The sequence below is a fragment of the Schistocerca gregaria genome, chromosome 4, assembly GCF_023897955.1.
Source record: "Schistocerca gregaria isolate iqSchGreg1 chromosome 4, iqSchGreg1.2, whole genome shotgun sequence".
In the NCBI taxonomy this organism is placed as follows: domain Eukaryota; kingdom Metazoa; phylum Arthropoda; class Insecta; order Orthoptera; family Acrididae; genus Schistocerca; species Schistocerca gregaria.
The window spans coordinates 88,189,334-88,214,846 of NC_064923.1; the positions used below are offsets into that span (position 1 = coordinate 88,189,334).

Consider the following 25,513-nt stretch of genomic DNA (forward strand, 5'->3'; position numbering starts at 1 on the left):
CATCGTTCTAAAGCTTTTCTGTTAATATTCTGTGGATTGCATCTCCGCAATTAACTTTTGTTATGCCGCAAATCGCACTTCACGCGAAGTATTTATTATGCAAGTTTCAGGCTCCATTTTATGTCAAAAAAATTCCGAAGTACGGCCGACTAAGCAAACCGCTACAAATACAAAAACAAAAAAACAAAAACAATAGCAACAGAGAGGGTACGTCACAAGATGTAAATGTAGATCTCATGGACGCACAGGGCGAGCTGAATTTCGCAAAGTCTCTGCTTGCGCAATCCATGTTCATTTCTGTACAACGGTGTTTCGTTCTTTAAAATGTTACAATGCGTCAGCATAAAACGTGTGCCACGTATGGTACGTGCTAAACAGGTAGAATGAGGATGCCAGCTGGTCCGGCTTTATTATCTGCTGGGGCCACATGTTTGCCTAGAAGTCAGGAAGGCGCGACTGCTAGCACGCTCCCCTCGTGTTAGTGTTTTGCGAGGGCAGACAGCCCGTATAACGGGCGACGGCGAGCAGACAAGGCACGCCCCAGCTGCCACCAATCCGTTTCTGAGCGCCAGCAGGCGTGCATTTGGACCACACGTGCGACGCTTATAACACGCGGGGCCACGTGATGTCAAGAACCGCGCACAGCAGCAACCACACCATGAGAACGTTCTGCCTCTTCATTATTCTCGGTGAGTCGAGGAACGTCGCATGCTTCCCTCTAAACAATGGATGTCGTTTTAGCGAGTTTAATCGCGTAATGTTTCACGTCCCGTTTTCATAGACGACTTCACCAGGCCCTTTCGAATTCCGATGGTGGAAGATACGTCTATAGGGAGAATTTGGCTAGCACTGGGATAAGGAGTAAGGTTCGTCGGGAGCGCAACTACTATGCTCTGCTTAGACGCTTCGCATCCCATTTCTGGTTGGAACCCCGTACTTCGTGGAAGCAGCTTTCCATTTCTCCCTGTCAGATACTTCTGATGGCTATAGTTCCCGAAATTTTCACTTAACTCCTCCGCCACATGGTCTATAAATTCAGTGTCGACATACTTCGGCACCGCAATTTTTTTCTTTAATATTTTACCCATCCAGCTCCTCGCCCTCTACAGAAGATCCGATTCGCTGGACATCTATAATAATTAGCAGTTCTAAGTTTCATTTTACAACCAATTACAATTCTTATACACTTCTCCAAGTAAAAATGATCTAATTTGATCCATTATAAATGGTTTTGAAACCCTGCGACTGTGAAAACAACAGGTTTGTTTTTAAATAATTCTTCTCCTACCAGTCACGATACTCTTTATTTACTTTTCACATGACGCGTTTCGGGAAATTATTCCCATTTTCAAGTGCGTTTTTTGTGTGTATGTTATGCCATTTCTACGTGATGTTGTCGATGTGTGAGAGTCTGCTTCATTTCATTGACTTCAAGTTTTCTTATGGTCCATTTGTGCAGAGTCTTACACACACGAAACATTACACACAACTTGATGCGCTGTGGCCGAGCGGTTCTAGGCGCTTCAGTCCGGAACCGCGCTGCTGCTACGGTCGCAGGTTCGAATCCTGCCTCGGGCATGGATGTATGTGATGCCCTTAGGTTAGTTAGGTTTAAATAGTTCTAAGTCTAGGGGACTAATGACTTCAGATGTTAAGTCCTATAGTGCTTAGAGCCATTTGAACAACTTGATGTACACTTTAAACATCGGAACTCACCTAACGACATCACACACATCCATGCCCGAGGCAGGATTCGAATTTGCTACCGTAGCGGTCGCGCGGTTATAGACTGAAGCGCCTAGAACCGCTCGGTCATACCGGCCGGCGATGTCCTTAGGTTAGTTAGGTTAAGTAGTTCTAAATTCTAGGAGACTGATGAGCTCAGAAGTTAAATCCCATAGTGGCCAGAGCCATTTGAACCATTTTATCTTACATAAGTGTGCAGTAAGTACAAAAGTGTACAGCAAGTTGTGTGTGATGTTTTGTGTGTGTGAGACTCTGCACATTAGAAAACTTAAAGTTAACGAAATGAAGCAGACTCTCACACATGGACATCACGTAGAAATGGCATAATACACAGACAAAAAACGCACTTGAAAATGGGGAACATTTCCCGAAACGCGTCGTGTGAGAAGTAAATAAAGGAAATCGTTATTGGTGGCAGAAGAATTATTTATCGCCGCGTGGTTACAGGTGCCATGTCACGAATCAGAAGGCCACTCCCGCCGGAGGTTCTAGTCCTCCCTCGGGCGTGTGTGTGTGTGTGTGTGTGTGTGTGTGTGTGTGTGTGTTAGCGTAAGTTAGTTTAAGTAGTGTGTAGGTCTAGAGATCAATGACCTCAGCAGTTTGGTCCCATAGGAATACACACACATTTGAACATTTGAATTATTTATCAAATGGTTCGAATGGCTCTGAGCACTATGGGACTCAACTGCTGTGGTCATCAGTCCCCTAGAACTTAAAACTAATTAAACCTAACTAACCTAAGGACATCACACACATCCATGCCCGAGGCAGGATTCGAACCAGCGACCGTAGCAGCAGCGCGGCTCCGGACTGGAGCGCCTAGAACCGCACGACCACCGCGGCCGGCCGAATTATTTATCAACAAAGCTAAGATGGTTTATGGGGATAAGTAAAATGCTTAACGATGAAGTGCAAATACGAAATAATCGAACACAGGAACAGTAACAGCTTTCAAAAGATTGCAGAACTCGCCACAAACAAAGTGGAAATCACGTGTGGTCTTCGGAGTCCGCCCCCAGTCTAATCCAGACATCTCCGCACATACGTGAATTTGGCAGCTTGGGAGCGCCAGAAAAACAAATTCTGGATACGATCTGGCTGCTTGCTTATACAGCAAACAGAACCCAGGTAGCCAGCAGCGGGAGCAGGCGCCGCTTACATGCGATTTCAGCTCTGCACTTGCACTTGAGCTCGCTGACAGCTGCTTGAACGAACGCGTAGTGCAGTACAATTGCTGACCGCCCGACTCTGCACCGGAGTTCATTATTAACTAGCACTGTCTCATGGAGTGAGGTCACGTGACACTTCTAACGGTGATATGGCCGTGAAATGTGGACAGTGATCTCGTTGGCCACCGTTGGTGTTCGTTATTGGAGAACAGGCTTTGTCCTGGAAGAGGGTTTCACCGTCTCTTTGTCTCACTCCATACTCACGTGTAAAACACAAGTCAACAATACATTACAGAAGCAGTCTTCAGAGCAAGAAAGTTAGATTCACGCTGCATAAATCTTAGCACAATTTTACCGAATAGCTGTGGAATGTCTCCATTTACAGGTTACCCATCAACGACTCGTTTGTGTGTGGTGCCTACTACCACGACCGCCCATAGTTGATAAAAGAAAAGAACGTATTAATATTTGGCACGAAACATACTTAGCCTACTAAAGAAAAAGAAACATTTCACTCGTTTTACGCCTCACAATTTGCTGTTATTTCAATTTCACAACAAACATAAATACATTATTTTGTCATCTGTATTTGACATGCTACTATACTTCGTTCGCCGGCCGGTGTGGCCGAACGGTTCTAGGCGCTTCAATCTGGAACCGCGCGACCGCTACGGTCTTAGGTTCGAATCCTGCCTCTGGCATGGATGTGTGTGATGTCCTTAGGTTAGTTAGGTTTAAGTAGTTCTAGGTTCTAGGAGACTGATGACCACAAATGTTAAGTCCCATAGTGCTCAGAGCCATTTAAACCATTTTTTATACTTCGTTCATCATAAGAATAAACCTGATGCAAACGAAAACAACCCCGATGACTCGTCAGGAGTCATAGCTCTAGAACACTGCTGCTGTTCCGCTCAAGGAAGTAGGTCCAACTAACACAAGGTGTTTCAAAACTGATGGTATGTATTCAGGGATATGACAGGAAAGATTATGCGAAATAAAAAAGTCAAGTGAATATGGGCTGTAAAACTCTTACCTTAAGAACCATGAGCAATTCTTGATCTTCGATACCATGAAAAAAATTTCTTCTACTGCAGTCTCTTTGCTTTCCATATTTTGGGAAGTGATGGTATGGACCAAAACAAGAAAAACATGTCCAGCAAACATGTGCTCTAAAATGCATATCTTTAGAGCTATTGGCACTTCCTGAACTTCGCTACTTTGAAACACAACTCTTCTAATGAAGAAGTGCTCATAAGTTTTAAGGTATGCATTTTAGAGCATGTGTTTATTGGCCATTTTTTTCTTGTTTTGGCCCATACTAGCACTTCCCAAAGTATGAAAAGCAAAGAGCTCGCACTAGAAGAGATTTGTTTCACAGTACCGAAGATTAAGAATTTCTCATAGTTCTTAATTTATGTGTTTTAGAGCCCATGTTTACATGACTTTTCTGTTTCGAATGCTCTTTCTTGTCATATCCCTGAATATTGACCATCACTTCTGAAACACCCTGTATGTTAGATACCTTATTACTATGTCATTGTAAATGAAACTTTAATACAACCTTATATATTAACAGCCATCAACGTTTTTCTTAATCATACTTTAGCTACGTAGTTTTTATTTAAAAAATCGTGTAGTGTCACAGTCTCTGTAAACGCCACTTGCAATCTTGTTGTCACGCTGTTAATACGAACTGTGAAAGTTGATGACACTGCTTCCTACTTCGTAATGAAACATGAGCGCAGAACGCCATTAATGGCTAGAAACAATTTTGTTCTTCACGTTTTTCACAAGCTTATGGAGAAAAATCAGCGTTGACGTTTTTCGAGAAACACTGTCTAATAAACAGAACATGATATTCAAATTATATGTGTGGCGTAATCGGTAGCGTTGTAAAACGGCAGTTGTGGCGGCAATTCGGATCTCGTTGCGATCTATAACTTCTTTTGGGGCTTGAATACCTCGATCATTTAAATACGTAATCCATCAAATATATGTTAATTAACTCATATTAACCATTATTTTCCAAGTAAAATGCAAGTATTCTATTTTCTAATTTCGTATCGCACGCAAAATTCTGGTTTTCATTGCAAATATAAATTCTTAAGTATTGATATTTTATAAAAGACTGTTAAAGATTGCTGAAGTTAAGAAAACGTTACCCAATCAAATTTTTTTGGAATTCTTTTTTTGAATATGCTCATGTAATCTCACACGAGCTAGAGTCATAAGCGTCGTAGAAATATGGAAAACAATCATTTTCACGGCGTCGAGCACGCTGAACAAATGTTGTATTTTTACAATTGTCACCGTATCACTCCTATCTGAACGTAATAGAACTGATCTGGGGCCAAGTTAAGGGATTTGTCGATAGAAATAACTGGACATTTAAGCTGCCAAATGTAGTGTAACCAATGCACGAAGCTTGTGACACGTCACTGCCGAACGATGGCGAAAGAGGGGGAGGAAACGCGTACTTTTTTGGTGGCATGGGATTCTGTTGCCGATCGTCTCGTTATCAACGTTACAGCACTGAAATGTATTACCCGGAGTCCGATGTGGAAGGAGTTCAAACATTAGCGGACGACCGACTGTAATACCTTCAGTGGTTTGAATATTTAACTACTTAGGAAATCAGCAGTATACTTTTACGCCACGCATAGCACATGCAGGAAAATTACCCTTGTTAAAGTCAAGAATTTCCATCTTTCTTGTTTTTAATTACAATACTATATTAGCTAAGTTCGAGAGTATCTTATGTTTTTATGTTTTCCGTCAGGTCACCTAAGAAGTGTATCGTCTGAGTTTTGCCATGTTTAATTTTCATGTGTTTAAAAATTAAATGACATTCAAAGTGTTATTATTTCTCTGCTAGTCTCTTTTCATGTCTTTACCGCAACTGTTCACACCACTGCAGGTGAGTGCTGTCCAAGTAAAACGCGCCGATAAAGCTGTTGCCGCATGTCATCGCCGAATCGCACAGGATAAAACGTATACTCATTATCGTGCTGCACTGTACGCGAGACAGATTGGCTTCCACTCCACGTGAAATAAAATCCAGTGAGGTTCTCGCAAAACGCGGGAGAATACATAGCGTAATGTTTACATGAGGTTTATTCTTATGGTGGTACATAATACGTGATAACGCGTCCGAGGAACTCAAAAGCGTGCCACCCTCAGTAGAATCTTCCTTCGTGGTATCGTTACAGCTGTAAAAATAGACAAAATTTATCTTCTTGTTTGTCCACTCGTACATAATACTTTCTGTGCTCTGATTGGAGGAGAAATTTTTGGGCTCCTTTTTTCGATGTTGTAAGTATCTGTGTCGGGTTTTGAACATAGATGAATAAACATGAAAATAATTACTGTAGTTCACGCCAACATATTTTGAGACTCGTCGTTTATTTTAGCAAATCAGTTACAAAAAGGTGAGCGTGCCACTATGAGCGTTCGCTCAGCTTCAGGACTACCAGCAGAAGACCACGTCCCACAATTTTTACTCCAAGACATCTGAAAACGAGATGGCGGCAGTGCACCTAATCGATAAAACTGTACTTGACGAGAAAAACAAGACGAAAATGTTACATAAAACTGCAAAACTAAGCGAAAAGAGTTCTATCCAAATCAAGGGGAGGTGTGATATACTGCAATACGCATAGTATATCGTTGGCAGCAACGGTCATGTCTCACTTTATTGCTACGAAAGCCGGAAGCCACTGTCAGTTTCTCTCGATTAAGAATGACTTATTAATATATTGAAAAATCCCCCTCAGTTGCGAAAAATTTCTGGTCTTTACCCAGTGCCAACGTAGTTGCCGCTGCCAACCGACCGCGTGGTGAAGTGATCCCGTGGCTGGCCTTCAGTTAAGTAGTTTTAATTCGACATGGTACCACGGCATTATAGGTTTTAATTTTTAATGTTGACTGTACCTTACGCTGGCATGTTATAGTAATTTTATGCTTCTGAAGAAGGCTAGATTCTTCGAGCCGAAACCTGGGTAAAGACCAGAAAATATTCGCAACTGAGGCGGATTTTTCAATATATTAATGTATCACAGTTGCTGACGGGGCTACAATAATCTAAAAATTATTAAATGACTTAGTAAGATTTTTCGCCAGGAAGCGTTCAGTCCAGTTGTTCCGACGTACAATAAAACAGTGCTTTTTTTTTTCTAGCCTACGGTGTGGAACTATGTCAGAGGCGGCAACAGTCTGGGCTCTGTGAAGAAGGAAGGAGTCACGTAGCATTGTTGGCTGGGAGAACCTGTAAGGCAGGTTGAACCGCCTAGTCGGAAAGGATTTGCTCCCTCGGCCCACAATAGCCCTTATCCCCGTGGTGTCTGAGAGTATTGTGTGACTGTAAAGGATGTGTGCGTAGTATCATGTCGTGTCTGTGTTGTATGATGATGATGATGATGATGATGATGAAAGAAAGAAGAGGGCGAAACCCAGTGCGCCGGCACGCAGTGGACTCCTTACGTGTAGCACCGAGGGAGCCGCCGCCAAGCTTAACGTAGCCGTCCGACGGACGGATCACCATAAACAGTGCTGCATGCCCTCCCTGCGTGAGATACTGTAGAGAGGTTTGGAATTGAATCCAGAACTGGTGCGAAGAAGAACAACTTATCTATCAGAAGTATGTGGATTGGGGGTGAAAAAAGAAGTGAAGCTCACGAGGTGCGAATACCCAGACTTTAGTCATCTAGAATATTAGATAGAGAGCACTTAGTGACGTGCAACAAACTTTACACATAATTTCAAATCATTACGAAACTTAGAATGAAGGCTTTCACGACCGGATGACACAGCTGCTGGTAAAGCTTTCGATATGTGAGGTCGTGGTCCAAGAAACGATTCTGTTCCTGACGTTTCGTTCAATACTGTACTGGACATCCTCAGAGCCTCTTCTCCTCCGACTGACCTGTCGGACGTCCGACAGCGACATAAATACTGTCGGAAAGGGTGGCGTTCTCTCCATATAGAAATTAGCGAGAAATTCGAACAAACGGCTCTGGACAAAGCAAATAAGAAACCATCTTACAGGTACCGGTTTGTAGATGACACATCTGTGGTTTGGCCCCATAGTAGAGAGACTCCTCTGGACGAATTCTTTGGGCGGTAGATGTGGCCGTGCGGTTCTTGGCGCTTCAGTCTGGAACCGCGCGACCGCTACTGTCGCAGGTTCGAATCCTGTCTCGGGCATGGATGTGTGTGATGTCCTTAGGTTAGTTGGGGTTAAGTAGTTATAAGTTCTAGGGGACTGATGACCTCAGATGTTAAGTTCCATAGTGCTCAGAGCCATTTGACCCAACGAATTCTTTGATCATCTAAATAAAACTAGTCGAAAAATCCTGTTCACCGTGGAAATGAAAAATGATAACAGAATATCTTTCTTGGATGTTTTACTTATGAGACAGTCCGATGGGAGTTTGGCACATAACGTTTTACGGAAAGTAACGCATACGGGCAGATATTTGAATTAAAACTCCACACACAATCCTCAACAAAAGAGAGGTGTCATTAAAAGTCTTGTCGATAGAGCCGAACGGATATGCACATCGGAATACCTGGACGCTGAAATAAAACACCTGAAGCTGGCTTTCGAGAAAAATGGCTACTCAGAGAAAGAGGTAAAAGAGGATTTTGCAACCAGGGAACAGAACATCGAAGGAAGAGGATGAACCACAACGACGGAAAAATACAGTTTCTCCCCCTTTTATTAAAACAGTAACGGATCAGATACGTAAGATTTTACAGAAACATAACATTAGACCGGTCTTTAGACCAAAACAGAAAATACGTCAAGTACTCAGATCTGTGAAGGATAAACGCCCTCCTCTGTCGACTTGTGGTGTATCGAAAATTCCGTGTACATGTGGTAAAGTTTATATTGAAACTACCAAGAGGAGCATAAATACACAGCTAAAAGAGACAGAAGTCTTTGTCGGCTAGGGAAAATAGAAAAATCAGCTGTAGCAGAGCATGTTCTTCAGTTAGGTAACCACGAAGCGAAGTTTTCTGAAACAGAAATTACAATCCGCGACTATATACAGAAGCTATTGAAATTTAAAAGCATCAGAATAATCTTAATACGAAAGAGGAGGCTACCGAACGTAGCGACATATGGACAGTAGCTCTGCAGAATCGCTAGACAGTTTTTATCTTTAACAAGACGACAATCGATAGTTAAATTTAATCTCTGACGAGGATTATCTCTGTTCATAACGTGTTACTTTGACCACGCTTATGTCGCTCTCGGGCGTCCGACCTGTCAGTCGGCAAGCGGAGGAGCGCCTCTGAGGATGTCCAGAGCAGTCCTGGACGAAACGTCAGAAATTATGACATCACATCCCTAAAGGTTTCCCAGCATCTTTACGAAACTTTTTCTGGCTGACAACCCTAGTAAACGATGAAAGAAAAAAAGTTTGTCACTCACTACTTTCCGCTGTTCATGTAGTGAAAGTATCACTTCAAGCATGACATTTTAATTTATTACTTTTTTACTAATAATTGTATTCATGACAATTTTCCAGACAGTTTTCAAATATACCACAGAATACACTTGCAAAATTATTTCAATGTACAATGCGTAGGTCAGGAGATATATTATAAACACTGACATGTCTGAAAAACTGCCGCATCATCCATGACGCTTTAATTTATTACGTCTTTACTACTAACTCTATTCCCAATTTATTTTGCAGAGAGTATCCAAATGTACCACTCAATGTACCTGCAAATATGACGTCTTGAAGACTGTTCTGCATGAAAACGAAACTTCAGGGTGTAAATCACTACACATACAGGTCAAATTTGTGTACAAATATGTATGAAATATGTTAAATACTTGTTTAAGTTGGCTAGCTGATTTGGGGGAAGGGAACAAACAGCGAGGGTATCGGTCTCATCGTATTAGGGAAGCATGGGAAAGGAAGTCGGCCGTGCCCTTTCGAAAGGAACCATCCCGGTATTTGCCTGAGGCAGTTTTGGGAAATCACGCAAAACCTAAATCAGGACTGCCGGACACGGGTTTTAACCGTTTTCCTCCCTCATGCGAGTCCAGTCTGCCAACCACTGTGTCATCTCAGTCGGTCTCTATATGCGAAATATATGCAACAGGTACATTCTCTGCCATGGCTGCGGGTATAAAGCTCCTCTTAAACCCGTGGATCGATTTCAGTCATACTTACAAGGGAACCTCCCCATCGCATCTCCCTCAGATTTAGTTATAAGTTGGCACAGTGGATAGGCCTTGAAAAACTGAACAGATCAATCGAGAAAACAGGAAGAAGTTGTGTGGAGCTATGAAAAAAAAATGCAAAATATGCAAACTGAGTAGTCCATGCGCAACATAGGAAACATCAAGGAGAATGTGAACTCAGGAGCGCCGTGGCCCCGTGGTTAGCGTGAGCGGAACGAGAGGTCTTTGGTTCAAGTCTTCCCTCGAGTGAAAACTTTATTTTCTGTCCGTTCGTTCAACGACATACCTATTCACTGTAGTAAGTTTAGTGTCTGTGTTTTGCGACCGCACCGCAAAACCGTGCGATTAGTAGACGAAAGGACGTGCCTCTCCAATGGGAACCGAAAACATTTGATCGCGAGGTAATAGGTCAACCGATTCCTCCACAGGAAAACACGTCTGATATATTCTATACGACACTAGTGACGGCATGTGCGTCGCATGACAGGTTTATGTTATCGACCCACCTAACTTGTACACCTGGCGAATGGGTAAAAAGATTCTTCTACCTTGATCGGTTTAGGTTTTTTTGTGGATGTGATAATCACTCCCAAAAAAGTGTTGAAAACACAATAGTTTGTCACATAAACTGAAACAAATGAATGCAACAGTTTCACAGTAGCACAGTTTTCCCTGTGCTCTGTGAAAACATATGTTTTTAACGTTTTCAAATTTTTCCGTGTGTAGACCGTCAAATTATGCATATTTCCAAGCAAATCTGAACATGTCCTGGAATTCTGGGGAGCGAAGTTGATTATGTGTGAGTGCCTGAACTTTGATAATTGTCTGAAAATAAAAAATTAAACTTTTCACTGGAGGGAAGACTTGAACCAAGGACCTCACGTTCCGCAGCTGCTCACGCTAACCACCGGACCACGGCGCTTCCGAGCTAGCATTATCCTCGATGTTGCCCTATCTTGCACATAGACTACTCAGTTTGTATATTTTGCTTATTTTTTTCATAGTTCCACACAACTTCTTCCTGTTTTCTCGATTGATCTTTCAGTTTTTCAAGGCCAATTCACTGTGCCAACTTATAACTAAATCTGAGGGGGATGCGATGTGGAGGTTCCCTTGTTAGTACACATATTACTTACTGAATGAGATTTTCACTCTGCAACGGAGTGTGCGCTGATATGAAACATCCTGGCAGATTAATACTGTGTGCCCGACCGAGACTCGAACTCGGGACCTTTGCCTTTCGCGGGAAAGTGCTCTACCACCTGAGCAACCGAAGCACGACTCACAACTTTACTTCTGCCAGTAACTCGACTCCTACCTTCCAAACTTTACAGAAGCTCTCCTGCGAACCTTGCAGAACTAGCACTCCTGAAAGAAAGGATATAGCGGAGACATGGCTTAGCCACAGCCTGGGGGATGTTTCCAGAATGAGATTTTCACTCTGCAGCGGAGTGTGCGCAGATATGAAACTTCCTGACAGATTAAAACTGTGTGCCCGACCGAGACTCGAACTCGGGACCTTTGCCTTTCGCGGGCAAGTGCTCTGTAAAGTTTGGAAGGTAGGAGACGAGATACTGGCAGAAGTAAAGCTGTGAGTACCGGGCGTGAGTCGTGCTTCGGTAGCTCAGATGGTAGAGCACTTGCCCGCGAAAGGTAAAGGTCCCGAGTTCGAGTCTCGGTCGGGCACACAGTTTTAATCTGCCAGTAAGTTCCATATTACTTACTATCTACAAGGAAATATTGTGGGGGTAAGTACCACTGGCCTGCTGTTGGTGATGGAGAGAAAGTGTGGGTTGGATGAGGAAGACAGAGAGAGTGGGGACGAGAAGATGAACAGAGATAAGGGGAGATGAGGAGATTGTCAGAGAGATGGAGAGGAGCAGAGGGACAGAGAGGGGGAGGGAGAGAAGATTGATTTAGAGGGAGTGACGGTACGAACTTATAGGGGGGGGGGAAGAAGAGGTGGGCCTAGAGGGGGGGGGGGCAGGAGAACATGGACTGGACAGGAGCAGATGAACAGGTAGAAGGGCAGGAGGAGCTGGACAGAGAGAGGGGGAGGAGTAGGTGTTGGGAGAGGGGGAGGAGCATATGGACAGAGAGAGGAGGGAGGAGCAGATGAACAGAGTGATGGGGGGGGGGGGGGGCAAGGGGCAGTTGGTAGAATGTGGAGAGAGGAGCAGCAGGCTGGAGGTGGAAGGAGGAGACTTAGCAACACATGTTGGTAAGTCCGCCAGCAACGACGACTACTCAGCAAGTGCCATACTACAAAACTGTACTCAGTAAAACTTTGAACATAGCTGCTAAGGTTCAGTGACCATGTCAGAATTATATGGAACCCCGGGTTCCCGGGTTCGATTCCCAGCGAGGTCAGGGATTATCTCTGCCTCGTGATGACTGGGTGTTGCGTTATGTCCTGAAGTTAGTTAGGTTTAAGTAATTCTACGTTCTAGGGGACTGATGACCATAGATGTTAAGTCCCATAGTGCTCAGAGCCATTTTTATATTGGAACAAATAAGCCCTCGGTCACATTAAGTCAAAAATTGACCTGGTTTCGACGCTACTATGAGCGTCGTCTTCAGAATTAGACTAACTGTTCTAAAACATATTAGGTATATAGTACATTAATAAAATTAAAGTTTAGTACTTATAAGTCACATATTAAAAAAGATCTAAGCCGGAAAAGCCACGTCATGAACAGTTGTGATATGGCGAGCCGCTAAGGGCTGCTCGTACTGTGAACAAGGGTTGCACACACACAAATTTAGTAAGTTTCAGAAAAACTTCGACGAAGTGCCATATTCGGCCAGTATATGCAGCAAGATGTAAGGAACTAGAACGAATTTTCACCCTGCAGCGGAGAGTGCGTTGATTTAAAACTTTCTGACTAATAAAAAGTGTGTCGGACGGGGACTCGAACATGGGAACCCGGTTTGGCATACAGTTTTAATCTGGCAGAAAGTTTCATACAAGAAACTGTTTCCACTAACTTGCGAACTTCTTGAAGTTGACGAAAAAAGCGGGCGTCGACAGGAGGGGGCAGTGATCGTGGGGTGGGGTGGGATGGGGTGGTGTGGGGGGGGGGGGGAGATTGCAGATACGATAGTTCATAATATTCCACCCAATTCTATAATTGCACCAGTAGAGCGTCACACCGCATCATTAATATGATTTCAGTATTACGATTTCAGAGTGGTTGTGAGACAGGCAAATAAACTGCAACGACTCAATGGGGAAGGATGAACTCTTACCTAAAATAAAGGAAACCCACCAGTGAAAGCGTACTTCGTGGATAAAATCGCTGAGAGCAGAGGCCACAAGTCGTCCGTTTACCACCCTACAACTGTGATCTAAATCCCATAGAATTGGCATCGGCCAAAATAAAACACAATTTCAAGGAAAACAATGCCACTGTTGTCGAGGGAAAGACTGCAGAGTACTGTTAACGCTGCTAAAATGTATGTATAGCAATAAATATAAAATTAAATGCAATATATGGAAATAATATATACGCTTAAAATCAGAGCAAATGCGTAAAGAGTGGTGGTGGTGGTAAGTTCCTATGGGACCTAACTGCTGAGGTCATCGGCCCCGCAAGAAGTGGTATTCTTCGTTCTAGTAAAAAAAGTTTTAGCGTGACAAAATAAATAAAAACATAATTGTGAGAAAAATAAACAAGTGAAATTAAAATAGTGGCTCATGGCTAAAGTGTATTCTTCTCCTTCAGTGTATCTGTATTATGACAGGTTTCAACTGAAGGTGGTATACAAACTGCTGGTAGAAAACCTTTTTGCAAGATATTCTGTAAGAGGTGAACACATGAAACAGTAATTATCTTAATAATGTCTCGATGGCTGACAGCGCAGTCAAAGGCATCTCCAGTGGGACCTCTTTTTGGAGGTGTCTGCGAGAGGAGGCAGAGTGTTTGTGAGGCCAGTGGGCAGTTTGTACATCCCTCAGTAGGGCCCCGTGTCTAGCTTATGTCATTTTAGCAAGTATGATTACGAAAGTAAATAATTGAGTCAATATGGCTAGAAGAGTGCTTTTGCTACATAGAGCTGTTATTAGCATCTCACTTAGACAGTGAATTGGCATCGCTTAGTTCCAGTAATATGGATAGCGTTCTCGTAGTGCGGAGTGTACTCTATCCCACCCCGTCTTTTCCACTGCTCCTCCTGGTGGCTCATCTGCGGTGGACGGGCGGAATGGGCTGCAGTCCCCCAGCATCGTCGGCTCACCCGGTTGTGACGGCGGATGCACAGGGCCTAGGCCCCGCACGATCTCGACGACGGCTTACTGATGTGGTCAGCATTGGCGGCGAGCGAGTCTGCCGAGATGTCTGCTAATCCTGGGTTGATGATTGACAGCAGCACCAGAGAGGACCAGAGCTGGTACTGTCCCCTCACGTCTGCTGCTGGATGGGCCGCCCTTACTGCAAAATCTCCTTAATAAAGATTAACATGTCGATCACCGAGCTGGGCGCTATGCAGCGACCCAGTACACATCTGACTGCAAGTCTAACTACGAGTGCCATGTTGCTATCAAAGCTGGCGTATTAAAAAGGAAGCACGAGCGTCGTCCTGACGTCATGCTCGTTTGTAATGAACGCATTCGTTCCACTTATACTGCTGATTCATCTGTCGTACTCGCCCCTTAGGTGTTCTTGTGACAGAGTTACTTGTTGTTACGGCAGACTTAGGTGAAGTTATGAAATGCAGTACAGCTGACGCTATACCTCTGTCTTACACTCTACGAAAGTCTCCGTCTAACACAAACCCATGTACTAAGCAGTTCACTCTCGCCTGTTGTGTGTAACCAGGCCACTGCCCCTGCATGACGACACATTTCGATACATGTGCAATCCTCTTACCTCTTGGCTAACCTACTGCCTCTGGCTCTCAGCATAGGCAACGAAACTTTGACAATATTCCACGTTTCCAACTCTTTACTATTCCGCAACACACACACACACACACACACACACACACACACACACACACATATATATATATATATATATATATATATATATATATATATATATATATATAGGGTGATTCAGAAATGCATGTAAATATTTTAAGGGTGTATTTGTGAGGTAAATATAAGACAAAAATGTTATGTTTTTCCATAAACGTTTAATTCCAGAGTTATCGTTAAAATACGAAAGTCATGTCCGTATCAAAACGACGTCAGTGCAAGCAGCAGGATGCCATATTCTGGTACGTAATGCACATACGTATCTCCCAACAGTTGATTCGAAACTGCATGAATAGTGTTTGTTTGTGTTTGCAATTGCTGTTTACTACTACTGTACATAAGATGGCGCTAATGTTGTTGGTAACAGAAACGTACTTCCTGTCGTTCATTCATCGTCGGAAGGCTACAGGTTTCGTGCACATGATATACTCAAACAATGAGTATGCTGATATGCACCTTGTGTATGGTGCAGCAGATGGAAACGCACTTGCAGCAAGACGAAGGTACAGTGAGCTGTTTCCAAGACGACGGTTACCAACTCATCAGACGTTTGTATCTGTGGACAGACGTATGCGGGAGTATGGCATTCGTCCTGGGCTCCATTCAGGTCGACCACTTGAGCATGCAGTGAACGTCGAGGAACATGTTTTGGACCTGGTAGACCAAGATCCAGCCATCAGTACGAGACAAATTAGTGCAGCTGTACGACTTCCACAATCTACAGTATGGCGGCTGCTTCGGAGACAACAGTTGCATCCATTTCACCTGCACAAAGTGCACGAATTGACACCTCCAGACTATCCTCGCCGTCAGCAATTCTGCCAGTGGTTACAAGAGCGTCATTTGAATGATCCAATGTTCATTCGGCGGATATTATTCACAGATGAGGCCATGTTTACTCGTGCGGGTGTAATCAATTCGCATAATATGCACCAGTGGGCTGTCGAGAATCCTGGTGCGAGAATTGTGCGTGGATATCAACATCAATTGTCCATAAACATTTGGTGTGGTATTGTGGGGAATGACTTACTCGGACCTCATGTTCTACCTCCAAGGCTGACTGGGCACGCTTACCGCGAATTTTTGGAGGGGGAATTGCCTGGATTGTTACAGGATGTCCCTCTTGCAACACGAGCCACCTTGTGGTTTATGCACGATGGTGCTCCTGCCCATTACAGCCGCAACGTAAGGGCGTACCTCAATGATGCGTATCCACATCGATGGATAGGTCGCGGAGGACCAATTGCTTGGGCAGCCAGATCACCTGACCTGAACCCTTTAGACTTTTATTTATGGGGCCGACTAAAGACATTGGTGTATTCTTCTGCAGTACCGAACAGAGAAGTGCTACAACAAAGAATTGAAGGTGGTTGTGAAATTATTCGTGGAGAGTTGAACGGACTGTGTAATGTGCAGAGATCATTGCGGCGACGAGCACGGGTCTGTCTGCAAGTTCAGGGACAGCAATTTGAACATGCATTGCATTAAGATTTGTGCAAATACAGTACAGTACAGTCTGTAAATTCTTCATGTATTTTCCTTAGTTATTTTGCATTGATTTAGTTCAATCAACAGGAACTAAAGTAATACAGTATTCGCGAGGAATTGTTTCAGTTTGTTACGTCACGTTTATTTACCAGTTTGCGTTTTTAGTCCAAATGCACTGTAATTAAACTGTGGACTCTGGGAAGTAAATACTTTACGTTGTATTGAATGTATTATCATGTTTTGTTCATAACTCTGTAATAAGCCAAGTATAGCAAAAATTGTATAGAACATTTTTGTCTTATATTTACCTCACAAATACACCCTTAAAATATTTACATGCATTTTTGAATCACCCTGTATATATATATATATATTTCATGACCTCCATATTTACAAATTTGCTTTTGCTTTTTCTGGTTGACACACGTGCAGGTCGTCCGCTTATAGCAAACTCTCAAAACTCTGGCATCTCTCTCTCCACATCCACCACTGCTGGCGGCTCACCTCCAACTGCACAACGCTATGCGCTGTTCACATCCAACTGCCCAACGCTGCAATAGCGAATATTCCAACAATGCCAAACAGCCACAAAATGCACACAGCACAGTCAGTGATTTTCATACAGAGCGCTACGTAGCATTACCAACATAAAAACCTAAACAGCCTACTTACACAATGATCATCTGTGAGCAGCTGCACTTTAATTACAACCACCCGGCACTTAGGAATACTTGTGTATAATGTGCGTACCAGTGGGGTGGTGGACTAGTTTTGTGTCGGCCTCTGAGAGCAGAGGAGTAAGGGGGTTGTGACGCTGCAGGTGCGGCGGCCGCCGCGCTGGGGGAGGCCCCGGGCCCTTGGCGGCAGGTGAACCCGTCCGTCGACCTGGACCACTGCGGCCCCCACCACCTGCTGCGGCCCTGCCCGCCGCGCTGCTCGCTCGCGCTGCGCCCCGTGTACGCCGTCTGCGAGGGCGGCCGCCTGCGCAGGTTCCTCAACTGCTGCGCCTGGCGCCGCGACGTCTGCTTCTACAAGAGGAGTGAGTCCTCGCTTCAGTCGCCACTTCTCCATTACGTGCCGCCAGTTCAAAAGTGTCCGCACATGTATTAGTGAGCATCAATACGGCGGTTCGAACTCTGCTGGGCGCACTTTCAATTACGTGTCTGAATGTCTGTGGAGGAGTGACAGCCCTTTCTTCCTCGAGAGCTGAAATCAGAGAAGGTAGTGACGTTAGGCGCTGTGGTCTGGAGCGGATTTGTCGTCCTAACTCCCCCTCCCCCCATCTACGTATTCTATTGGGTTCAGGTCACGTCTCAGGACAGGACAGGCCTCTTCAGGAGTGTTAGTCGGCAAACCGTTGTTGTTTTTTGACAGGGTGCGTTGCCATGCTGATACAGTCATCATCCCCGAACTGTTGCTCTACTGTACGCTGCACACAGTGGTGTAAACCGTGTTCAATTTCTTCCACATTTGCCCTTTTCTTAAATACAATAAGGGGATCACAACCCCAACCGCGAAAAGCAGCCACATAACGCAACATCACCTCATCTGCGCCGGCCGCGGTGGCCGAGCGGTTCTCGGCGCTGCAGTCTGGAACCGTGCGACCGCTACGGTCGCAGGTTCGAATCCTGCCTCGGGCATGGACGTGTGTGATGTCCTTACGTCAGTTAAGTTGAAGTAGTTCTAAGTTCTAGGGGATGTTAAGTCCCATAGTGCTCAGAGCTATTTGAACCATTTGAACCTCATCTGCATTTCTCCATTGGCAATACACTTCTTCGTCTTCTTGTCCCTTCATCCCACATCAGTACAGGGTCGGCACTGTTATTTACGGATTTGGCATAATTACGAGTGGCCAGCTGCACTTCCTATCGCCACCCCTGACCTCTCCGACTGAATGTACAGGGTGTTACAAAAGGGTACGACCATTCAGGAGACATTCCTCACACACAAAGAAAGAAAATATGTTATGTGTACATGTGTCCGGAAACGCTTACTTTCCATGTTAGAGCTCATTTTATTACTTCTCTTCAAATCACATCACTCATGGAATGGAAACACACAGCAACGTACCAGCGTGACTTCAAATACTTTGTTACAGGAAATGTCAAAATGTCCTCCGTTAGCGAGGATACATGCATCCACCCTCCGTCGCATGGAATTCCTTATGCGCTGATGCAGCCTTGGAGAATGGCGTATTGTATCACAGCCGTCCACAATACGAGCACGAAGAGTCTCTACATTTGGTACCGGGGTTGCGTAAACAAGAGATTTCAAATGCCCCCATAAATTAGTCAAGAGGGTTGAGGTCAGGAGAGCGTGGAGGCCATGGAATTGGTCCGCCTCTACCAATCCATCGGTCACCGAATCCGTTGTTGAGAAGCGTACGAACACTTCGACTCAAATGTGCAGGAGCTCCATCGTGCAGGAACCACATGTTGTGTCGTACTTGTAAAGGCACATGTTCTAGCAGCACAGGTAGAGTGTCCCGTATGAAATCATGATAACGTGCTACATTGAGCGTAGGTGGAAGAACATGGGGCCCAATCAAGACATCACCAACAATGCCTGTCCAAACGTTCACAGAAAATCTGTGTTGGTGACGTGATTGCATAATTGCGTGCGGATTCTCCTCAGCCCACACATGTTGATTGTGGAAATTTTCAATTTTATCACGTCGGAATGAAGCCTCATCCGTAAAGAGAACATTTGCACTGAAATGAGGATTGACACATTGTTGGATGAACCATTCTCAGAAGTGTACCCGTGGAGGCCAATCAGCTGCTGGTGGTGCCTCCACACGCTGTACATGGTACGGAAACAACTGGTTCTCCCGTAGCACTCTCCATACAGTGACGTGGTCAACGTTACCTTGTACAGCAGCAATGTCTCTGACGCTGACACTATGGTTATCATCAACTGCAAGAAGAATTGCCTCGTCCATTGCAGGTTTCCTCGTCGTTCTAGGTCTTCCCCAGTCGCGAGGCTGGAATGTTCCGTGCTCCCTAAGACGCCGATCAATTGCTTCGAACGTCTTCCTGTCGGGACACCTTCGTTCTGGAAATCTGTCTCGATACAAACGTACCGGGCCACACAAACAGCAGTTGACCGGCGTTGCCTGGTGAAACGTGTTGTGATGCCTCGTGTAAAGACCAGAAATGCGTACCATCACGTTTCCGACTTAGGTAAAGGTCGGATTGTAGCCTATCGATATTGCGATTTATCGTATCGCGACATTGCAGCTCGCGTTGGTCGAGATCCAATGACTGTTAGCAGAATATGGAATCGGTGGGTTCAGGAGGGTAATACGGAACGCCGTGCTGGATAACAACCGCCTCGTATCACTAGCAGTCGAGATGACAGGCATCTTATGCGATGGCTGTAACGGATCGTGCAGCCACGACTCGATCCATAAGTCGACAAATGGGGACGTTTGCAAGACAACAACCATCTGCACGAACAATTCGACGACGTTTGCAGCAGCATGGACGATCAGCTACGGTTACCCTTGACGCTGGGTTACAGACAGGAGCGCCTGCGATGGTGTACTCGACGAACATGGGTGCACGGATGGCAAAACATGATTTTTTCGGATGAATCCAGGTTCTGTTTACAGCATCATGATGGTCGCATCCGTGTTTGGTGACATCGTGGTGAACGCACATTGGAAGCGTGTATTCGTCATCGCCATACTGGCGTATCACCTGGCGTGATGGTATGGGGTGCCATTGGTTACACGTGTAGGTCACCTCTTTTTCGCATTGACGGCACTTTGAACAGTGGACGTTACATACCAGATCCTTTACGACCCGTGGCTCTGCCCTTCATTTGATCCCTGCGAAACCCTACATTTCAGCGGGATAATGCACGACCGCATGTTGCAGGTCCTCTACTGGCCTTTACGGATACAGAAAACGTTCGACTGCTGCTCTGGCCAGCACATTCTCCAGATCTCTCACCAATTGAAAACGTCTGGTCAATGGTGGCCGAGCAACTGGCTTGTCACAATACGCCAGTCACTACTCTTGATGAACTATGGTATCGTGTTGAAGCTGCATGGGCAGCTGCACCCGTACATGCCATCCATGCTCTGTTTGACTCAATGCCCACGCGTATCAAGGCCGTTATTACTGCCAGATGTGGTTGTTCTGGGTACTGATTTCTCAGGATATATGTACCCAAATTACTTGAAAATGTAATTACATGTCAGTTCTAATATAATATATTTGTCCAATGAATACCCGTTTATCATATGCATTTCTTGAATGAGATTTTCACTCTGCAGCGGAGTGTGTGCTGATATGAAACTTCCTGGCAGATTAAAGCTGTGTGCCCGACCGAGACTTGAACTCGGTCTGGCACACAGTTTTAATCTGCCAGGAAGTTTCATCGGCATTTATTCTTGGTGCAGCAATTTTAATGGCCAGTAGTGTATCTACCCCAACTGCTTGCATGTATTTCATGAGAAAGTTGGCGTAAGTTTCCTAAATGTTTGCTAATCGTGTAACTGAGGTGTAACTTGGGTCCGAGCCCAGTATTCACCTAGTGGGATGTGAGAAACCACCTGAAAGCCACATCCAGGTTGGACAGCACACCGAACCTTGTCGTTAATCCAATGGATGGACTCGATTAGTGTCGGCGCAGCTCCCCATCCCGGAAGCAGTGCTGTAACTCGCACAGCTACCTGAGCGTGTCTGTTTGGCTATACACATGATGACAGGTAATGTTCTAAGGGCGCTCGCCAAGCCCGAACCCTTTCATTGGAGTGATAAAGGGTATAGCATGCTTCCCCACTCCAAATAATCGATCCCAGTCATCAACTATCCAATGGCATCTCTCTTTGCATTGGCGCTTGGTGCTGATATGTCCGACTAGGCAACATGTTTCCAGTGATCAACTGTACAATGTTGGTGTGAAGCCTTGTGTCGTGCAGTCATCAAGGGTACACGAGTGGGCCTTCGGCTCCGAAAGCCCATAATTATGATGTTTCCTTGAATGGTTCGTACGCTGACACTTGTTGATGGAACAGCATCGATATCTGCAGAAGAGTTCCACATCTGTCACGTTGAGCGATTCCCGTTCCTGCAGGATCTTTTTCCGGCCACCGCGATGTCGGACACATGATGTTTTACCGGATTCCTCATATTCACGGTACACTCGTAAAATGGTCGTACGGGAAAATCCCCACTTCATCGCTACCTCGGAGATGTTGTGTCCCAGTGCTCGTGAGCCGACTATAACATCACATCCAAACTCTCTTAAATCTCGATATGCTGCCATTGTAGCAGAAGTAACCGGTCTAAAAACTGCGCCAGACACTTGTTGTCTTATATGGGCGTTGCCGACAGCAGCGCCACAGTCTGCCCGTTTACATATCTCTCAATTAGAATGCGCATGCCTATACCAGTTTCTTTGGCGATTGAATGTAGATGTATGAGGCGCTCGGATGTGTCGGTGGCCCGATGTTGGACTGCATGGGAGTACTCGCCGCCAATGCTCCAGCCGCCCATGTCTGACCACCATAAGGGAGGATCCTCTTATAGTGCACCAATCACATCATAGCCCCTTCACACATTTACCTGACATATCAGAACAAATAATGGACTCCCTGGAACGTATTGTGTAATCCTGCTCCACAAATCAGAGTATAGCAGCACCTGGGCCACAGAATTATCGTCTCATGCACAGGTTTCTCTTAACACCACAATAGACTTCCTTTGCAGTGTTGTGGTGGCAAGGAATATGGACTGCTGATGAATGGTGTCGCAATGTGCTCAGTGCTGAATTGCACCCTGGACGACCACAGTCGGTGAGCGTGGCGACGACCTGTTTTGGAAAGGTACAGTGGTGTCGCTCCTGCCGTAACGGTGTGGAGAGCCGTTGAGTATGACTTTGACTTCAGGCTGGTAGAAGGAATTCTGAGGGTACGACGGTAGGTCACGCACATCCTATGTCCTCGTTTGTTCACTCTCGTGAGACAGTACCGTGTAGCCATTTTTCAACAGGACAATACTCGTCCGCACATGGCACATATCTCTAAGAACTATCTGAGTGATGTCGAGATACGCTGACAGGACGTGGGGGAGAGGCGGGGGATGGGGGGGGGGGGGGGGGCAGCTCGAACGTCAGCCCTGTTCCAGGCTAGTATCCGGAATGTCAAGGACCAGTTACAGCACTTCTGGGCCAGCTTGACTCAGCAGCGGGTACAGCTGCTTCACGACAGCCTTCCCAACCGAATCGGTGCGTGCATCGAGACCGGAGCGAGTGCAAAGTCTTACTGATGAGTGGGTCCATTCACACTGCCAGGTTCTTAGTAAATTTCACTCGATCCTTCAGTCCGAGAAGTTTCATTTCGTTTCTGCAGTCGCTCCTGGTCGTGTCACGGGTCTGGAGAAGCAAGGAAATGGAAAGTTTTGACGAGAATATCTATCGACTATTTGTAATTGAAGTGGAAATATGTCTTTCAGCGCCGGCCGGTGTGGCCGAGCGGTTCTAGGTGCTTCAATCTGGAACCGTGCGATCGCTACGGTCGCAGGTTCGAATCCTGCCTTGGAGATGGTTGGGTGTGTGATGTCTTTAGGTTAGTTAGGTTTAAGTAGTTGTAAGTTCTAGGGGACTGGTGACCTCAGATGTTAAGTCGCATAGTGCTCAGAGCCATTTGAACCATTTTTTTGTCTTTCAGCATCAGATGAAAAAGAGAGTTCAAAAATGGTTCAAATGGCTCTGAGCGCTATGGGACTTACCATCTGAGGTCATCAGTTCTCTAGAACTACTTAAACCTATTTAACCTAAGGACATCACATACATCCATGCCCGAGGCAGGATTCGGACCTGCGACAGCAGTGGTCACGTGGTTCCAGACTGAAGCGCCTAGAACCGCTCGGCCACATCGGCCGGAAAAACAGAATAATAGGATAGGCAGTCATTAAGTAACATCTATTGCAGATTTGTACCAATGATGCAAGACGGGAAAGGCGTATTATTTCGAAACGTAAATTTTACAAACTTGCTGTGCAAAACAAAAAGGCCATACAGCACAGCGTGAGGAAAGTGAAGATTGTTCCCTCACATCAGTCCTCATCCAACCACAACTCACGTGAAGTCTGTAGCTTGCGTCCTCTGTTCCCTGATCCCCATTTTGTTAGGGATCAAGAAATGTTCAGCAAATCGTGTACATTAATACACTAGATAACTCCTGCGAGGCCCATAGCAAAATATAATATTACGCTCAGACAACGTAGAAAGTTTTTAGCATACGATACTAATCGTACGAGTAATAATGTTTTTCAAATGTTGATTCGTGTACTTAATAAATAAATAAATATATGATACGGGCTTGACTACTTACAACCATTAGTCAAGATTATACTGTAATGAACTGTCGTACCTAAACTGTTTTACAATAATTGCATCCTTAATATTTAACTCTAATGAATGCCTTTCTGAGTTGCTTTTCATTCCTTCTGTTTCAGAGTGCACTTTCAGCCACGAGGAACCAGTCAAAGACAAATGGTGACAAGCAGTCCCAATATAGACAATAGATAAATAAAGGACGCCATTGCGAAAAGTATCTTCAGCACCTACTTTCTTTTCAATGTTCCTTTCTCTCCGTATCTTCAGTCCCAGAATCCTCTATGTTTTCGTGGCTTTATTGAAATTTCTGGTACACTCATTTGATAAAAATAACAAGGAAAAAATAATGCGCGTATCAAGCAACTTCCATAACGATACAGAGCTCGACATAACAAAGAGGAAGCTCTATTCCTTTCTTACCTTTCATATAATTCCAGTAGAACGTATGTATTTTTCGACTGGATTAAAGAACAACTTGTTGCTTTACTTCATAGCATAGCGACGAGAAAGTAGGTCGTAATCGATAGTGGGATGTCATTCTTACTAGCTATTATTTTGTGAACATGCAAATACAATGCCTTTCAATAATCACTGTCAACATTTGATTTTACGCATATAATTTTAAAACTTTAAATTTCCCTATTTCTGTTTTTTCCGTTTATGTTTCGTGCATCTCGGTAACAATTTCTTACCAAACATATATTTCTTATTTAGTATTAGGACCATTCTGTAGAAATATTGGAACACGTGAGGCAACACTGACCTTACGACTTATCTTAGAAGCTAGATTAAGAAAAGGCAAACCTAAGTTTCTAACATTTGTAGACTTAAAGAAACATTTTGGCAATGTTGACTGGAATACTCTCTTTCAAATTCTAAAGGTGGCAGGGGTAAAATACAGGGAGCGAATGGCTATTTACAATTTGTACAGAAACCAGATGGCAGTTATAAGAGTCGAGGGACATGAAAGGGAAACAGTGGTGGGGATGGGAGCGAGGCATGGTTGTAGTCTCTCTCCGATGTTATTCAATCTGCATATTGAGCAAGCAATAAAAGAAACAAAAGAAAATTTCGGAGTCAGTATTAAAATCCATGGACAAGAAATAAAAACTTTGAGGTTCGCCGATGACATTGTAATTCTGTCAGAGACCGCAAAGGACTTGAAAAAGCAGTTGAACGGAATGGATAGTGTCTTGAAAGGAGGATACAAGATGAACATCAACAAAAGCAAAACGAGGCTAATGGAATGTAGTCGAGATAACTCGGGTGATGGTGAGGGAATTAGATTAGGAAATGAGACACTTAGAGTAGTAAAGGAGTTTTGCTATTTGGGGAGCAAAATAACTGATGATAGTCGGAGAGGATATAAAGTGTAGACTGGCAACGGCAAGGAAAGCGTTTCTGAAGAAAAGAAATTTGTTAACTTCGAGTATAGATTTAAGTGTCAGGAAGTCGTTTCTGAGAGTTTTTGTATGGAGTGTAGCCATGTATGGAAGTGAAACATGGACGATAAATAGTTCGGACAAAAAGAGAATAGAAGCTTTCGAAATGTGGTGTTACCGAAGAATGCTGAAGATCAGA

At 44.5% G+C, this 25,513-nt stretch overlaps 1 protein-coding gene across 1 annotated transcript; it reads left to right on the forward strand.

The window, feature by feature from the left end:
- The first annotated feature begins 506 nt into the window (after positions 1-506).
- LOC126267509 (uncharacterized) lies at positions 507-24,307 on the forward strand. The gene is made up of 3 exons (XM_049972808.1): positions 507-689; positions 17,403-17,621; positions 24,052-24,307. Exons 1-3 carry the CDS (start codon positions 626-628, stop codon positions 24,093-24,095), a joined length of 327 nt encoding a protein of 108 aa, XP_049828765.1. The 5' UTR covers positions 507-625; the 3' UTR covers positions 24,096-24,307.
- Positions 24,308-25,513: the final 1,206 nt, after the last annotated feature.